General features: G+C 47.3%; 1 protein-coding gene across 3 annotated transcripts in view; it reads left to right on the top strand.

Moving 5' to 3' along the window:
* Positions 1 to 18,424, top strand: part of PGM3 (phosphoglucomutase 3) — a 271,507-nt gene that overhangs the window by 138,253 nt on the left and 114,830 nt on the right. For all 3 annotated transcript variants that reach the window (XM_085611024.1, XM_085611025.1, XM_085611026.1), the window contains exon 5: positions 10,918 to 11,051. In XM_085611024.1, the coding sequence (XP_085467150.1) occupies positions 10,918 to 11,051 (134 nt within the window). The remainder of the gene's footprint in view (positions 1 to 10,917; positions 11,052 to 18,424) is intronic.

The raw sequence follows: 18,424 nt of genomic DNA, 5'->3' as shown, positions 1-18,424 counted from the left end.
CCTCGCCACTAAGAACGTACAAGTACGATTTGCCCCAATTAATAACGAGCCCCGAGTTCCTACCGAACGACGCGAGTACGTCACAGACCACTATAAGTGACTTCTTAGGTGAGGCAAGATACAACAGGATATCATCGGCATAAAGCGAGATACGGTCCTCGTGATCAGGCGACCACCGAAGGCCCCGTATATCCGGGTGCCAACGTATCCACGCAGCCAACGGCTCAAGGGCGAGGGCGAACAACAGAGGTGACAGGGGGCAACCCTGCCGAGTACCCCTACCAAGTCAAAACGGAGTAGAGGCCCGACCATTAACCACAACATTCGCTAGCGGCCCCTCGTACAGCAACCTAACCCAACTCACGAAACCGCGACCAAAACCAAACTTGGCCAGCACGGCCCATAAGTATGCCCACTCCACTGTGTCAAAGGCCATCGTGTCATCAAGAGACGCCACAATAGCCGGTTCACGCAGCGTGCCCGCCCTGGCGATGACGCCATGAAGACGCCTAAGGTTTAATGCTGTGTTTCGGTGCGGGATGAATCCGGATTGATCCGGGTGAACCAAGTCGCCAAGTACCCTAATCAAACGGGTCGCCAGGAGTTTAGCCAGAATGTTCGGCTCAGCGTTGAGGAGTGAAATGGGCCGATAGGAGGCGCACCTATCTCGGGGTTTACCCTCTTTATGTATGACCACGATCGACGCCAGCCGCTGGTCCAACGGAAGGATCCCATCCCCCCGCGCCTCCAAAAACATGGCGCGCAGGTGAGGGGCGACCCTATCCGGGAACAACTTGTACAGATGGATCGGCAATCCGTTCGGTCCAGAGGCCTTACCCGAGTTTAACGCGCGAATAGCCCCCGCCACCTCGTCAACCGTTATGTCACTATCCAAATCGTCCCTATCTATGTCAGAGAGGCAGGGCAACTCGATATCACGGCGGAGATCCGACGAGTCCTCGGGCGGCCTGTCCGACACAGAGGAATAAACCCTATGAAAATACTCCGCGAAACACTTCACAATCCCCTCAGGTTCCGCAATCGCCTCTCCCCTCTCTCCCGTCAACTCTGGCACCACTCTATTGACCCGTTCTTTCCTGTCCAACCACGCCAGGTTTTCCCTGCCTTATCTCCAACATCATACAGGCGGCCCTGTTGTTCCCTACTGAGGGTCTTAGCGGCGTTCGTAACCAGGTCCCTATACTCCGTCTGCTTCAAGCAAAGCTCATGCAGTGAGGACTCTGTAACCCCCTCCTCCATAGCCCCCTCAAGGGCCGCGATCTCCTCCTCTACCTGCCGTACCTCGCCATCCCTCCGATTCTTGGCAGCCACCACCAGGGAGGGAGAGGGCTTCCCCCGAAGCACGGTCTTAAAAGCTTCCCACAGCGACACCGCCGAGTCCACAGTTCCCAGATTGTCCTCGAAGTAATTATCTACCTTCTTTACCAGGGCGCTGCGCATCTTGGGGTCTCGGAAATACCATGGGTTGATGGGGGCCACCCTCCCTCCTCCCTCCCGACCTAGATCCAGCCGGATCCACACTGGCGAGTGGTCAGAGATACCGCGTGCCATGTGCCTCGCCTCGGATACCAACGAGGCATGTGCGGCCAGAGTGAGCAGGTAGTCAATCCTGGAGATGCTACCATGCGCCCCGGAGTGGAACGTGTATTGACTCTGTGTGGGGTGCCGGAGTCTCCAGCAGTCTATCAGACCAAGCGTGTCTAGGAAATCTGGAAGCCATTTCTGAGCCCCCCCTGTGTCCCTGGGCGGGTATCTATCCAACAGTCCGGAGCCCACAGCGTTGAAATCCCCTCCCACTACCAGCATACCCCCCGGGAGAGTCAACAAAGCCCTGCCCAGATCAGCAAATGTGGAGGCCTGCAGGGCCGGCGGGACATAAACCGAAACCAAAACCAAAGTCCTTCCTTCCCACCGCCCCGCCACCGCCACAAACCTCCCCCTATCGTCAACAATGGTGGAGTCCACCTCAAAAGGCAACGATGCTCTAACTAGGATGCCCACACCCCTGGACCCAGAAGAGAATCCAGAGTGTGCAATGAATTTTAACCCCCCCTCTTCAGGGCATAGCACGTATTACCTATGAGATGCGTTTCCTGCAGCAGGGCAACATCTGGCATTGAGCGTTTCAAAAATTGCAGAACAATCCCCCTCTTGATGCGATCCCCCAAACCATTAACATTCCAGCTTATAACACTTACGCCTCTACCCCCCATCCTCAAACGGAAAGAGGCCCACCCCACACCCGAGGAGCCACCATGGAACAGCCCTGAGGATAATCATCATGCCTTGCAGAAATAAACCCCCCAACAACAAAGTCCAAATCCCCGAAACTCCCCCCACCCTGCACCCCTGCTGCAGCTTACAAAGCCCCCCCAACTTGCAGTGTGCCTGTCGCCCTAAAAAACCAAAAGTCTACAAAAAGTACCCTAAGGGAGGAAAAGAGCACCCCTCGTCCTCCCGCAACCCTCCACAGTTACTGCATTCTGTTCAATTTCTCAAGTATAGTCAGATCAAGTCAGGCCGTCTCTGAGATATCAGCCCTGTCCATCCCGGCCATTGTCTCCATGCTTGGCTGTGTCGTCCCCCGTCCGTCGCCAGGGCAAAGCGTCCAGCCATTCGTCGGCCATAACAGGAGAGTCAAAAAAGAATGTTCGATCTTCGTGCACCACCCGTAGTCTGGCAGGGAAAAGCATGGCATACTTCAGATCCAGTTCCCGAAGCCTCCGCTTCACCCCCAGGAAGCTCTGTCTCTGTCTCTGCACCTGCTGGGTGAAGTCCGGATAAAAATTCACCGACGCATTCTGGAAGGGAACTGGGCCCGTCACCCTCGATGCTTGCAGGATGGCATCCCGATCTCGAAAATGAAAGAGCCGGGCGACAATCGGCCGCGGCGGGGCACCCGCCTTGGGCCGCCCGCCCGGCACCCTATGGGCCCTTTCCACCGCAAAAAACTTTCCAAGGGCCCTAGGCTTCAGATGATTAAGGACCAAATCCTCAACAAGCAGGTCCGCCGAAGCCTCATCCGAGGACTCCGGGACCCCGATGACGCGCACGTTGTTGCGCCTGGCCCGGCTCTCGAAGTCCTCCAGCCGGCGGGCGACGAGGTCACTCTCGGCCCTCAGCTTACGGACCTCGGTCTGCAGTTCCGCAACATCATCAGTGAGGCCCGTGGTCCTGAGGTCCAGGTTCTTAACGCGTTCGTTCGTCTTGCCCAGGTCCGAGCGGATCAGATTGACATCCACCAGGATGGCGTCCACCTTATGCGCCAGGGCCTCGAACTGTCTCCCCATCGAGGTCTGCATCCCGTCGACCGCGCCCATGACATCCTGTAGGGAGAGCTCCGGTGTCACAGGCGAGTCCTCCTTCTGGGCATCCGGCGCCTGGCTCGATCCACTCGGTGATACTTTCTGGAGAGCGTAGCGGTCCATGCTGTTGACTTGGGTATACGTTCCCCGCCTGGTAGACTTAGTCTTCAGCCGATCCCCTTCTGGTTTGCCCGACATAATGGACTCCAGGCCGTCCAGTGTAGTTAAGACTGGTCCCTCTCAGAGAGAGGAATAAGAAGTGAGCAGTTCTGTCTTAAGCTGCCAGAGTAGCTCGCCGAGCGTCCTTGGGGTAATAAAGCCACCCAGAGCTCACCAGTGTCCGGGCAGACCAAGGGAACGAAATCGAAAGTGAAAGCGCGGGGACCTCCGTCCGACAGTTCACACCTCGCCTGTCCGTTGTTGATCAACTAGGAGCCGGGCATCCTGCCAACTCTAGCCCCTGGCATCCCCGGGAGATAGGCTGCGATCTTCCGCCAGGCGTAAGTCCGGTTCTCGATGGGCGATCCGACCGCGGGTAGCATCAATCGCCTCCCTGACAACTCAGCAACACGATGCCATGCATACCATCAGGATTAGAGACAGGATAGTCGACGGAGGGCACGAGGGTCTCGGGAGCTCTAAGCTCACGCGGCCATCTTGGTCAAGCGCTAGGCTCCTCCCTGGGTTTTCTATTTTACTTTACAGGTTTTTCTGTACCAGGTTTTCTTTTGTTTAATAATAAACCAGTGTTTTTAACTTTGATTTCCTGTCTTTCCAAGTTTCCTGGAGCGTTCATTTGTTTTTAACACTTTTTCTGTTTTTTTTATGGTTCCTAGGTATTTTTGGATTGCTTCGAGGGATCTCTATTGGATTGGTTTTATATTTGCATTATACTTTGGTCTTTTTGGAAAATATTTTTCCAGTTTTTCGTGGATTATTCTTTTTTAACTGTGTGGAAATAGCGGATGATCTGCAATTTAATTTATTTTGGGTAGGAAATGTTCTATTTTATTATTTGTATAATTGTTACGTTATAGCTATTTGGAAATGTGTATTTTATGTTTGGAATTATTTTACCTAATGGATTGAGTTTGTTGCTTAGTGAGGTTTACATTTTTAATATAAAAAAATGTATACATTTAATTATATCAGTCTTATTTAACATTGGGGTTTTATTTGAATGATGTAATAAAATATTATGGTTATTAGTCATATATAAAATTTGTCCTATTGGTTAAGACTATGGGGCATATTACGAGTCTTGCAGACTTTGACTGCCAGACTCGCGGTGGTGCAGTGGTGGAGGTCCTGCGGCTGCCGTATTCCGATGTGGCCATTCGGACAATCCACCGCTGTGCTGGTTGAGCCAGGGAACAGACGTTCCCTGGTGTGTGGTACAGTGGACAGGGGCATACAATATGCAAGGCAGTCCACAGCGGTCCACCAAGCATATTCTGAGTTACCCCACAGCCAGCCTTTTCATGGCAGTGAGCTTTCCATGAAAAGGTTGGTGGTGGGGAAACAAAGGGGCTCCTGCAGGGGCCCCATATCCCCGCCGCCATGAGGATGCAGTCAGGGGGCCAGTTTGCATGTACCCCTAGTTCCAGCATGGCATGGACTTCACACTCCATTCCGTCCTGGAACTGCTTTTGCGGTCCCCATTTTCAGGGCACCTCCTTGGGACCGGCAAAAGAAAAGCCCTGCAGACACAAGTTGAACTCTTAATCTGATGGGCAGACCATGGACTGCTTTGGCGGTGCTGTGACGGCACAGCACCGCCAAAGTCGTAATCAGGCCCTATGTTATCTTGGGGAATTTTTCTAGGTTAGAATTTTATTATGTTTTTGGCTATTATTGTTAAGTAATCTACTCCTTTGTTGTTTATGAAGAGTTTGACTTCAAATTGTAGCATGTCGTACATTCTTTTGGTTCGTTGCTAAGTTTAGCTGTAATTTGGGTTAGATACTCCTCCATTCGTAGTTGAGCCATGCTGAACAGCAGATGTGATGCTAGACAACATGGCTAAAAGACATTCACCCTTACAAGGCCAATAGCTCAGGTATTGCCAAGACCTATTGGCTTTGCCATTGCTTGTTTCTGGTTTGTGATTGGTGTTGTTTTTTCATTGGTTAGCACTTTGTTGTAGTATTTTCTTTTAGTAAGTATATGTAAAGAGATTGAAGTTGGAGAGTGTTTTGTTAGTTATTTAACTATTTTACAATGTTAATTACATGTATGTTTTAGTTTAAATATAAGTTTTGCTTACTTTGTAAGGTAGTTGTTGAGATGTGCGTGTATGTGTGTGTGTGTGTATGTATATTTTTTTAAAGGGTCTGGTCACAGAATCCAGCAGAGTTACCGCATCTTGCAAATGTCATTTTTTTACATTTTCAATTGAAAACATTTGTGTGCCTTTTATTGTTTTGATTGTGATATTTTATTGGTTAAGTTTGTTTATAGTTTAATTTTATTTGTTAGTTTAATTTGACTTTGAATTTTTTTTATCAGTTATGTTCTATGATAAAAGCGAATTTAGATTTTATTCATAATGTTTATTATGTAGTTAAATAGTTTATAACTTAATTTTATTTATTTGCATATATAGATCTACATTGATAAATAAATACATATTTATTAATATGTTGTTTAAATGTTTATACTTTATGTATTTTTTTTGTTTCTCTTATATTGTTATGTATTTAGTTATATATTTTACTGGGGTGAATTATATTTTTTGTGGTGATGCAATATAATATTTTTCATTCAAACATGTCTAAATAGTGTGTATTCTTTGTAATTATTTGTTTAACGTAAAAAGTAGTTTTTAATGTTAATTTATGATGTAACTATTTTGAGTATATTATCGTAGGCAATATTGTGTGAGGCATTTTTTTTTTTTTTGCGAAAACCTTTATTGTACATAAAAATCAATACAAACATGGGCCTACAACCACCAGGGCCGGCCGCTAATATGTACATGGTCAACAACATCAAGGCAGCAACAAGCCCCCTGGGGCCCAGCCGAATTAACAAATTACTGAGTGCACCTCAGAGGTTATCAGGATACATAATTTTAGAAAGACAAACTAAGAAAAATAAAATAACACCAAACAGCAAGGCGGAAACCATCAAAAAAGGGGGGCGTCTAACCACCTCCGGGGAACTACACAATACATACTCCACCCTCAGGTGGACAATGAGGATAAGCAAGAGGGAGGTGGGGGCGACGGGAGAACCACAACCGTCTACAGGTAAAATGTAAGAGTCTGGGAACCTCAGGTTCAGGGGGACAAGGCAGCATCAGATGTGTCCACGAGGGGGGGGGCGTGCAGATGTTCCCTCGGTACGCGTTCCACTGACCCCAGATTCTACCCCACGCCCCCGGCTTACCCCGAGACACATACAGTCTTCTCTCTGCACATGCACCAATCCAAGTTCTCCTTCCATACTGACACGGTGGGAGGCCGTCGGGAACCCCAACGCTGTACGATGTCCCTCTTAGCAATCATGTTCCCAAGGGCCGCCCACCGAGTCTGAGGCGCATTATAGTCATTAGGCTCCCACACATTCAACAAACATCGGCGAGCCTCGGGCAACAAAGCGACCCCAGTGACGCATTCCATGACAGCATGCACCCGGCGCCAATACTAGAGGCATTGTTTTTAAATATTTTTATTTAAAAGTAATAATATTTTTGTTTTCGATATTTTTAACAGCAATATTTGTGTTCTTGATATTTGTGGTTTATTAGTTAACTATAGGGAGGTGATATTTTTGTTAACAATATTTATTTTCCAATATTTTTGAGTTTCCATATTTAGGGGCCGATTCCAATCCTGGAAAAAGGCTGTACAAATCGTTGTATGGAGCGTTTTTCCCGTACAACCTGTACCCGGTAAGCTTTTCTTACAACCTAGGAAGTACGATTCGTACAGAAAGCCTCTTTCCATACAAATCGTACAAAAGACCATACAGCTAAAATAAACTAACGATTCTGATCTGGAACAGCTTGCACGTGACGTCTGTATGTGTTTAAGCAGCGGTTTCCAGCCCAGCAAGTACGATTCGTCCCTACGGCACTCCGTACGGCTCTTTTCTTACGGGAGCCAAAAACAGCTGTAAAAGCAGAGTCCCCAGGGGTACGAGTCGTACAGGTATACACCCCCGTGCATTGTGTATGTACGGTGCGTACCCCAACATCGTGTATGTACTGTGCGTACCCCAACATCGCATACCCCAACATCGCGTATGTACGCACCGTACATACGCAATGTTGGGGTACGCGATGTTGGGGTACACGATGTTGGGAGTACGCACAGTACATACGCGATGTTGGGGGTACGCACAGTACATACGCGTCGTACAAAGTTCGCTTCGTAGCGGGTAATGGCATTCCCCGTGTACGGGACGTTTTCCGTACAAATCGGAAAGCCGGTCCGGATCGTACTAGTACGGTTGGACTGCATTTTTACAATTTGTACGGAAAAGTGTCCGGGTCCGTCTGGTACAACTTTTCCCGATCCGCTTTGTAAGGATCGGGCCGATCCGTACAAATCGGATCGGGAAAAGTTGTATTTTTCCCGTACGAATCGTACTTCATGGGTCAGACGGGACTTGTACGATTTGTATGGAAAAATTTACCGATACGAGTCGGACGGGAAAAAAAAATACAGGATCGGAATCGGCCCCTTAGTGTATCGATAGAATGTCGGTGTTTCCAGCAGGCATATAAATTCCGTGTGGTCTCTAAAAAAAAAAAAAAAGTTTTAAGGCTTGTGTTATCTAAGACCTTCTTGCTCTTACTAGAATTATATGTGTAAAAGTTTTAGTTATAGGGCTTTTCAGCCAAACTTCATCCATCAGTCTGCTGTCATTCACATTTTTATTTTACCCACTCCAGCATGCATCATGGGGGAATGAGTCTGGCCCCTTCAGCCACTGGCTGACTTCGCTGTGAGTTATGACATGCTGCTCTTTAAGAAGGAGTACATCAACGTACAAAGTAGTTATCTTCGTGCAAGGGAATACTATGGTAATGTGTGGTTTTTAGAGACCCAAAAACATTTTTGCCTTACACCAAATATTATAATGTTTTTTATTATGCCATAGGCCCACAAGCTTATCCAACAAAAAAGGTTTTGCAAACACCACAACAGAAAAAACACAATTGACAGAAATAAAAGGCAGGTGGCCAGCAGCAGACATCTTGCCTTTGCAAAGGCTTGTGTTTTTTAATTACATTGTATGTTTTCAACCAAAACTTTAACCTTCCCCCATTCTTAGACATTTTTTTCTTTATAGGACTATTATTCCAGGGGGGTTTGTTGAAGCTGTACCTGTTTTTAACTATTTGTGCACCATCTCTTTTAGTTTTGGTTGTCTTCTATACAGTTAAAGAAATCAATATCTTTAGATTGGCCACACTAAGGCTACTTAGTCTTGTTAGTGAGGTCATGTGTTTCGTCTCCTTTTTGTAGAAGAGTTTAGGAATGCCCCTAGCTAGTCAATTTTATTCGGGTTGTAAAACATGTTAGACACATCAAACAGTGCCAACATTAACATTAAAATCTGTTCAGTAGAATGAAGGTCATTTTAACTTCCAGAGTTTATCAACCATAGTAGAATGTGCTGGGAAATCTCGAGTGATTATTATACACAATGTTAAAGTTAGCCAATTGCCTTTTCCAGTATAAAGTTGGTACAGGGGGCCTTGTTTAATGGTATGAAACTTGAATATTGAGTGCTGGATTAAAAGTATGGCGGTGGGGGAGCGGGACTCCTATGCCGGCACCTTGCTGCCACACCGCCAAACCTGTATGCACACTACCTGCCAGATTACAACCTCTACAGTCACTGAGGCAACAGGGGGCCCTGTAGGGACACCTTAGCTTCCTCTCCACCTCGGGTTTCATTGAATAGGAACCACCATGAAATCAGTGGTGGAGAGGAAACTCGTAATATGACAAGCATTTTGCGGCCTCAACACCTCCACGCCACCAATCAGAGATCCCTGGCGGTTGCGGAGGGACAATGGTGGTCAGACCGCCCAAGTTGTAATAGGGCTGCCGGACTGCCGGTGCAGCGTTGCCCCCACTACCACAGCAGTGACCGCCATAGTTGTATTCTGGCCCTTAATGCATGAAGAGTCTTTAATCCATTCTTTTCTCATAAACACATTGGGCTTTATTACGACTTTATCAGTCCGACAGCGAATGGTGCAACATGCCGTCTGCTGTTGAACCGCTAAAGTCATGGTGCCTACCAGATTGGAACTCAAATCCTAGTCTGGCGGGCAGTCCTGCGGCGGTGTGACAGCGGCGGTCTATGAGGCTCATAGAAGAGCTTCACATGTAGGTTGCCAAAGTGCTGACTGCACCTTCTTGCACGGTGTGACATACATTCCACGCCGTGCAGGAACTGGGGGTGCAAGTTCAGGAGGGCACTACATGCCCCCTCTTCCCCCGGCTGAATGCACCCCCTGGGCTCAGAGGTGTTAGGGGGCCTATTAGTGCCCCCTTTAGTTACCTCACTGCCACCCTTTTCATTGTGGGTTCACCGCCATGGAAAGGTGGGGGGGGTTTGGCAACTCGGAATATGCTTGGCTGTGCCGCTGCAGCACCGCCAGCCTATTCCTGCCTCAGACCGCCACGCCCCAGGATCCTGAATCCCGGTGGAGGCGGCGTCCCAGTGGCGTTCAGACCGCCACACTCTGAATGTGTGGCATGGAACGAACAGCCACCACGGATTTGATGGTCCTTTAATAAAGGCCATTGTCATTTGTTGATGCTAGTTATGTGCCCTGAGAATGGCTGTTGTGAAAATAAGGTAACCATTATAGGGGGAGAGGGGCTAAAAGCACCAATCTATTTGGAATATATACAAACCAATCATGTAATTTAAAATAACCCTTTTTTTTCCTGATTTTATTGCTTGACAGGGGGAATATTTTTTTTCAGTTTTTATTTGGGCTCGGGCTCGGGCTCTTCCAGTTATAAACCTTGAAATACTTCCTTGTGCTGTTCTTCATTCAAATTACCATGATAGAATAAACCCCTGAAAATATCTGCAATGCTTTTAAACATACAGAACTGTGTTTACATTATTTATAAGGACAACGTCATACTAATTTAAGATAGTACCAAAGTATTTGGAAAAAAAACATGTGCCCCTTATTTCCATGACAGTATTGAGGTTTGAGTGTTCTACTCTTCATCTCCTACTGTCTGAGTAGCGGGCCGAATACTCGAATTGCTATAACAACCTAGATCTTGCTTTCTGACATGCCGAACATTTTACCTCGTAAGCACCTCTCCACCTTTCAAGGATAAAGACCTGCTGCCGTTAGGCTAAGTACTAAGTGTTTTCCTAATTTAATACATTGTGGAGTGTCCTGCTACAGCCGTCTCCCTCACCCAAAGGGTATTAATCCCGCATATAGATAGCGATTCATATAGCAGGGTTACCTATAGCTCGGTGTTACTAAACCTGGTCAAATTAAACCCAGCATTCCTATGGAAATGTTTTTAACTTTTTACAATTAATGTGTATGTTTTCGTCTCATATTTTTATTTTTCTTCCATTGTTTTTGTAGATTATGGATTAGTGACAACTCCACAACTACACTACATAATTTGCTCTCGGAACACTGAAGAACACTATGGAATTGCTACAGTCGAAGGATATTACAATAAACTATCTAAAGCTTTTTCAGACTTGATCAAGCAGGTAGACATTATGATTATTTAGTGAAAAAGCAGTCAAGATCAAAGCAGTTTAACCCCAGGTGTTGTGTTTGGAATATAAAATGTAATTATGATTTTCTATTTCCGAAGGAAGCACCCTTTTTGAAAATGTATTTAAACCAAGGCTTAGTTACATGTTATGCTTTTTGCTAATAATTGAAGACTATGGAACACACATTGAATGTTCAATATTGAATGTAAATTTAGCATATAGATTAAAATTTATTGTTTAGGGAAAATTTTGAAATTCATATGAATCTGCTGACCCAAAGGGAACAGCACATCTTACAGGCCCGGCAACTATTAGTATTAGAAATGTGAGCCACACTCTAATCTACTACTCATACCATTGAGCACTCAGGACGGCATGTACCTGCAAGAATGTTGAATGGTACATTATGTAGAAAAAAACCACTGTAACAAAATCAGCAAAGCCACCCACTGAAATATTTTGAACTATTGGTGCCACAGAGGTAAAGAAAAACGTCATTATTTGGCTTCCAATCCTAACTAAATTAATTCAATGTATGGCTGTTAAACGCAGCCACAGAAAGCATGCATATCCATAAGTATTTTAAGTTGATGATATCCTTACATTTAAATGAAATGTGTACTGTACGTTTTTTGGCTAGCATCCCATACCGCCAGACATATATGATATGTTATGTGCTGACTTATAGCACTCTAGGTGAGAATACAATGCTTATCAGGCTCTTCCCTTCTTGCCCACCTGAATACTACATGCGGGTGATTATCTACCTGCTCACATGACTTACCTCTTCATTCTGGGGACTTCTCCTTAGATCAGGTGTGACCTGTTTAACCTCCTTCCCTAGGGTGTCTGGCCGGAGTGTGTAGGTAAAGGAAAGAGAGGGCTGTTTTGGCCAGGTAGAGCATAAGGCCAGAAACTATGCTGCCCTTTAGCTCAGACATTCCAATCTGAAACTGCCTGGTAGGGTTTGGGGCCCGGAATTCTGTCTCTATGTACCCCGCTCATGCCAATCTGAAACGAAATGCAGCACGTGAGTTCCAGCCCCCTTATACGAAACTTGGGAATAGGCCTTAGCAGGCCATATGCCTACATCTGTAGTGTCTTGGTTCCTTCCCTAGCGCCTAGGTGCCATACCCCCATCTGGATAAGTTCCTACTCAACTTCTGGGAAGGGACAATACCACCCCTGCTCCACTGCTTGTTAGGCCTCATAGACATTGCTACCGTAGAATATAGTTAAAATTCCTTCCTGGATGTCCCATGCTCCTGAGTGTGGGTAGACTTCATAGACTGGCTATTCTATTATTTTAAGTTCAGTTTCCCGTCTCCCATACTCCACCTCTGGGTAAACCTGACACAGCTTCTACTTAGGGCTCAGATCTACTACTGGAATATCTGTTTGGCTTTTGACTACGCTCCTACTTCACTTCTTGGTTAGCCTTATTGCTCTAATGTTATAGGGTCCTGGACCCTTCCTGGCCCTCTCTTTATGTTTTTGGTTCAGTCTGGTAGACTGCTACTGTAGAATCAAGGTTAACTCCTGGGCTGTGTATACTTAGATTCTGTGTAGCCCTTTAGGCCAACTGTTCTTATGTTTAAAGGCTTTATTTCAAGTTTTACAGATGTAAGGTGTCCCCCCAAAAGATTTTTGGGTCATGTACACTCTATTTAGTGTGTATATCTGTCACTTCAGGGTCAGCAAAGAAACAGAACAGAAAATCCAGAACTTCTCTACATCCCAAAAATTGCTTCCCAATTACCAGGCAAGCAGCAGCATCGAACAGGGTACCTCTAAAAGACTCCCTTCCAAACAGTCCAAGAAGTACTTCTTTACAATACATTAATAGCATTAGTATAGGATGCATGATTACCTTCCCACCGTCTAGACCAGAGTGGCAAAGTAGCAGAATTATTTTCCAAAACTACAGACCCTTGCCCGAACTCAACACACCTTATCAGCCTTATATTCTGATAGTAAGCCCACCTTCAACAAGCATCAGCATGACGCAACAAATCTGATATAGCAAGTGGACCTAATCAAAACAGAAAGTTGTCATACGTGCTAACTAATGTTAGATCACTAAGCTAAAAACATTTGCTGCATTTATGACTTACTAATCCACCTTAATTTTGACCTCAATTTCATTGCAGAAATGGGTTGAAGGTGAGATGTGTCATACACTGCACACAAGACAATCTCTGACAAATGGCTAATCCTTTTTCGAAATCACTGAATGGAAAAAGTTGAAAAGGGCTTACAGTGATCCCCAAAAGTTCACTCTCCAAGAATTCACCATCTCAGAATGTGTAACTGTAATTATTCATCAATCTCCATTTGTGACTTTCTCATCCTCCTTCCAACTCTTACACCACACTGTGCTACAAAAGCTTACTTTTGAAGAAGTGCTTGTGGACTCTGGCCATCATATTGACAAAACACAATGACCCTTGCATCCCAGGGGATCTGAACTTCTGGTTTGATAACACCACTAGATTTCACCAGACATCTCAACTGGACCAACTGGTCACTAGTGCCAACTACTTGGCGGTCGCACACTGGATGTCCTATTCGAGACAATAAGCATGATATCATTCACAGGGTACACCTCTGCCAATTTGAGCCATCCTATCCTCAAGTTTAACTTGACCTTCCATCATTACCCTTGGCTCATCCAGAATTGTCAGCGTCTATAGACTGTAGACCATGTTTAATCTTTGAACTATAATAATTGAAGGAAAACTCTTTGCTTCCTTCCCTTATGAAACAAAACGGTCAGTTAATCGGTTCTACTGAAGGCCAACTCTTCTCCAAGCAACATGTCTAGTCTACAACCCCACAAAATGAATGCTGGATGGTCCAACTCTGACGTAGATAACTGAAAGACAGAAACAAGCCTCTTTCAAAGAATATAACTGGATTATCCAAATATAATGATAAAGTGACCCTCCAAAGCAGTGCAGGATCTACAAACCCACCATCAAAAAGGCAGAAAGATGTGCTGTGACTGTAAGAAGCAGATACCAATCATGGACCTGCAGATGTTGTGTCTCTAGCGTCTGGGTTCCAGCTACAACTCTTAAGTCCTGCAACAAGGGCACCCTTATGCACCCAAAGGCCACCTGAGACTGAGAGGTGAAGACTTACATTGCTGAACACAGGCGCATGTTAGGCTCTAAATCGCAGGAACAGTCTTGGTGCTGATCCCAAGGTTGCTTCCCTGGCTGGTCTACTTCCAACTTGACGTCCCCGGTAAGGTAAAGTTTAACGCAAACATAAAAAAATGAGGCAGAACTCAACCCCATCCTGTCACTCTAGTTCAGAAGAAAAGGTTCCAGGGCATCAAGATAAACATCACACATGTTCAACCTCCACAGCTTCAGAACTGATTTGTCAGTTGTTCCTAGTACGCCCTGAGTTTCCTGGGCTGTAGTCATCTCCATAGCAGATTGCATCCTTAAGGGAGGTCATGCTGCAGGTTTTCAGCGTGATAATGGTTCCCTCTAAAGCAACTTTGAATTCCAAGGAGCCGCAGTGACGTCCAGTTGTATGACCGCCGGCCAATCCTCTCTGACCCTGTGGTTCCCATACCCAAGTATGTACCAGTTCCTCTATAATCTTACACATTGGCATTGAGATGCACGCTGTTTCCCGCCGCATAGATGACTGCTCCAGTGGATGACCTGGAGCTGGCACCCATGTTGGATCTCAGTGTCGAGCTGTGAGCTTACACAAGCAAAACACTTTGTCATTCAGCCTGCGTTCTCTTTTGGGTCTGACTCAAATTCTCTTCATGATCTAGATAGTGTTACTCAAAATCTTGATGTTAAAGAGGAGGGAGATGCTCTGTTCCCTCCTTATTATACCAATGATGCAATATACCTAGACATACAAAATGCCAGTGTCCTGGATACTTCCCAGTCAAACAGAGCTTGACTCCACAAATGAACCGCCAATGGAGGAAAGTGCTTGGTTTGCACAGGTGGTCAAAGCAGAATTTCCTCACCGAGATTCTTCAGCCTGGGGCCTATGACCTCTGAGCCATTGTTGGCATTTAATGAGGTTTTTACTGACACTTGTAATGGCTACATGTTCAAAATCCACCAGTTAGCAAACCCCTAGCCCAACAAAGTAGACCTTTGACTGTTGACCCAGATATTTTGACTGGACACACTGCACCAGAGAGCCCCATTATGCAGGCTTCCACTAGCAAGGTGAACCCTAACTTTTCTCCAGCCAGTCCCCCGGACAGGAAATCCAAAATGATTGATGCATTCCGCAAGAGAATATGTACATCTGCGAGTTTGACTCTGAGGTCCTTAAACTTAGTATGCTGCTGGGCAGACATACACATGCTCTCTGTGACTTGACCAGCACAATTTTGCTAGTGGTACGTGAAGCTCTCACAAACCACTTTGACTTGCATAAGACATGACGGACTAGATGCCACAATGTGTATGATTCAACCTGGTCTTCACTTTCTTGATGTGCAGGTCCTTTAAGCCTATGCATAGTTGCTCCTAAAGAATTTGCCACTAAAAACAGTGTTTCTCTTTGCTGTTACTTCAGTGTACCGCATGAGTGCTATTGACCCATCCTTCTTGTTTCACCTTCATCCTAGATAGGTTGATGCTGAGAATAAGGGCTGTCTCCTCCCCAGAGTTGTGACACTCTTCCATGTGAGCCAATCAGTCATATTGCCAGCTTTCTTTACGCTGAAAGGAAGAGGTGAGGTTTTATCGACTTGCATGCAAAAGTCCCTCAGAATGACAATCCGCTCCTTATTGGAAGCAGAAAGCAGTACAGGACAGGGCGTTTTCAAGATGGATAGCCATCCATATCAAAATCTGTTATACACTGGCCACGATGTAATTCCCAGATGGCTTGCGCTCTCATTCAGTGTGAACCAAGGCTGCTACGATGACGCTTGCATGGAAAATAACTATTCTTAATGGCATACAAGCTGTGACGTGGGCATCAGTTCATATGTTCACATAGCACTATTGTCTTCAAAGCAATGTCTAATGGAAAGGTCACTTTACCTGCTCGGTCTTGCAGGATTTTTTAAATGTAAGCCCATTCTACAGACCCTATAGCGTCTGTTGACACTAATTTGAGTTCTACTCAAAAGGTGTGGAATCGGGGGAGGAGCCTAGCGCTTGACCAAGATGGCCGCGTGAGCTTTGAGCTCCCGAGACCCTCGTGCCCTCCGTCGTCTATCCTGTATATAATCCTGTTTGTATGCATGGCATCGTGTAGATGACTTGTCAGGGAGGCGATCGATGCCACCCGAGCTCGAATCGCCCACCGGGAACCGGAGTTATGCATGGCGGAAGATTGAGGCCCATCTCCGAGGGATGCCAGGGGCTCGAGTTGGCAGGATGCCCGACCTCTAATTGAACAACAGCGGCCAGGCGAGGTGTGAACTGCCGGACGGAGGTCCCTATCCTTTCACTTTCTCGCCCTTTGTCTGCCCAGCCCAGGGAGGGCTCGCGTCTGCTTTATTATCATTCGGACGCTCTGCATGCCACACTGGCGACCCATCGTAAGACGGAGCACTCCTGATCTCTCTCGCTGAGAGAGGGCAGTCCGGTTTGAACCGACTTGCTTGAGCCCACCATGTCGGGCAAGGCAGAGGTGGACCGGCTGAAGCCCAAGGCCACCAGGCGGGGAGCCTACACACAAGCCAATAACATGGACCGCTATGCCCAGCAGAAGGGGTCACCGGGTGCACCGAGCCAGTCCCCGGACACACAGAAGACTGCCTCACCCTTGGCCCCGGAGCTCTCACTGCAGGATGTCATGGGTGCACTCGACGGGCTGCAGACTTCGATTGGGAGACAGTTTGATGCCCTGGCGCACAAAGTGGATACCATCTTGGTGGATGTTAATCTGATCCGCGCGGATCTGGGCAAAACAAATGAACGGGTCAAATCCCTGGACATCAAGACCACGGGCCTCGCCGATGATGTCTCGGACTTGCAGACCGAGGTCCGTAAGTTGCGGACCGAGAGTGATCTCGCCGCCCGTCGGCTGGAGGACTTCGAGAGCCGGGCCAGGCGCAACAACGTGCGCGTTATCGGGGTCCCGGAGTCCTCGGACGAGACTTCAGTGGACCTGCTCGTGGAGGACTTGGTGCTCAATCATCTGCAGCCTAAGGGTCTAGGGAAGTTCTTCGCAGTTGAGCGGGCCCATAGAGTGCCGGGTGGCCGGCCCAAGGTGGGAGCCACACCGAGGCCGATCGTTGCCCGGCTCTTTCATTTTCGAGACCGGGACGCTATCCTGCAGGCCTCGAGGGTAATGGGCCCGGTCCCCTTCCAGAACGCGTCGGTGAATTTCTATCCTGACTTCACCCAGCAGGTGCAGAGGCAGCGGCAGGGCTTCCTGGGGGTGAAGAGGAGGCTTCGGGAGAGGGAACTGAAATACGCCATGCTCTTCCCTGCCAGACTACGTGTGGTGTTTGAAGACCGAACATTCTTCTTTGAGTCGCCTGCCATGGCGGATGAATGGCTGGACGCTCTGCCTCGACGACGCACGGAAGAGGACACTGCCGTAGACGGGGACAGTGGCCGGGATGAACAAGGTTGATGTCTTCGGAACTGGGCTGACTCGGACTGACTTTAGATAATGACTTGCAGTAAATACGGAGGTTGTGGGAGGACGAGGGGAGCTCTTTCCTCCCTTAGGGTACTTTTTGTAGATTTTGGGTTTGGTAGGGCGACAGGCACACTGCAAGTTGGGGGGGCTTTGTAAGCTGCAGCAGGGGTGCAGGGTGGGGGGGGTTTCCGGGATTTTTGGTTTGTTGTGGGGGGTTTGTTTCCGCAAGGCATAGTGATTATCTTCAGGACTGTTCCATGGTGGCTCTTCGGGTGTGGGGTGGGCCTCTTTACGTTTGGGGATGGGGGGTAGGGGCTTAAGTGTTATAAGCTGGAATGTTAATGGTTTGGGGGATCGCATTAAGCGTGGGATTGTTTTGCAATTCTTGAAACGGTCATTGCCGGATGTTGCCCTGCTGCAGGAGACACATCTTATAGGTAATACGTGCTATGCCCTGAATAGGAAGGGTTATAAACTCATAGCTCATTCGGGATTCTCCTCTGGGTCCAGGGGTGTGGGCATCCTAGTCAGAGCCTCGCTACCATTTGAGGTGGATTCCACCATTGTTGATGATAGGGGGAGGTTTGTGGCGGTGGCGGGGCGGTGGGAAGGAAGAACTTTGGTTTTGGTTTCGGTTTATGTCCCGCCGGCCCTGCAGGCCTCCACGTTCACAGATCTGGGTAGGGCCCTGCTGGATCTCCCGGGGGGTATGCTTGTAGTGGGAGGTGATTTCAACGCTGTTGGCTCCGGCCTGCTGGATAGATACCCGC

The sequence above is a fragment of the Triturus cristatus genome, chromosome 6 (genome assembly GCF_964204655.1).
Source record: "Triturus cristatus chromosome 6, aTriCri1.1, whole genome shotgun sequence".
In the NCBI taxonomy this organism is placed as follows: domain Eukaryota; kingdom Metazoa; phylum Chordata; class Amphibia; order Caudata; family Salamandridae; genus Triturus; species Triturus cristatus.
This window is presented reverse-complemented; position numbering and strand designations above follow the sequence as displayed.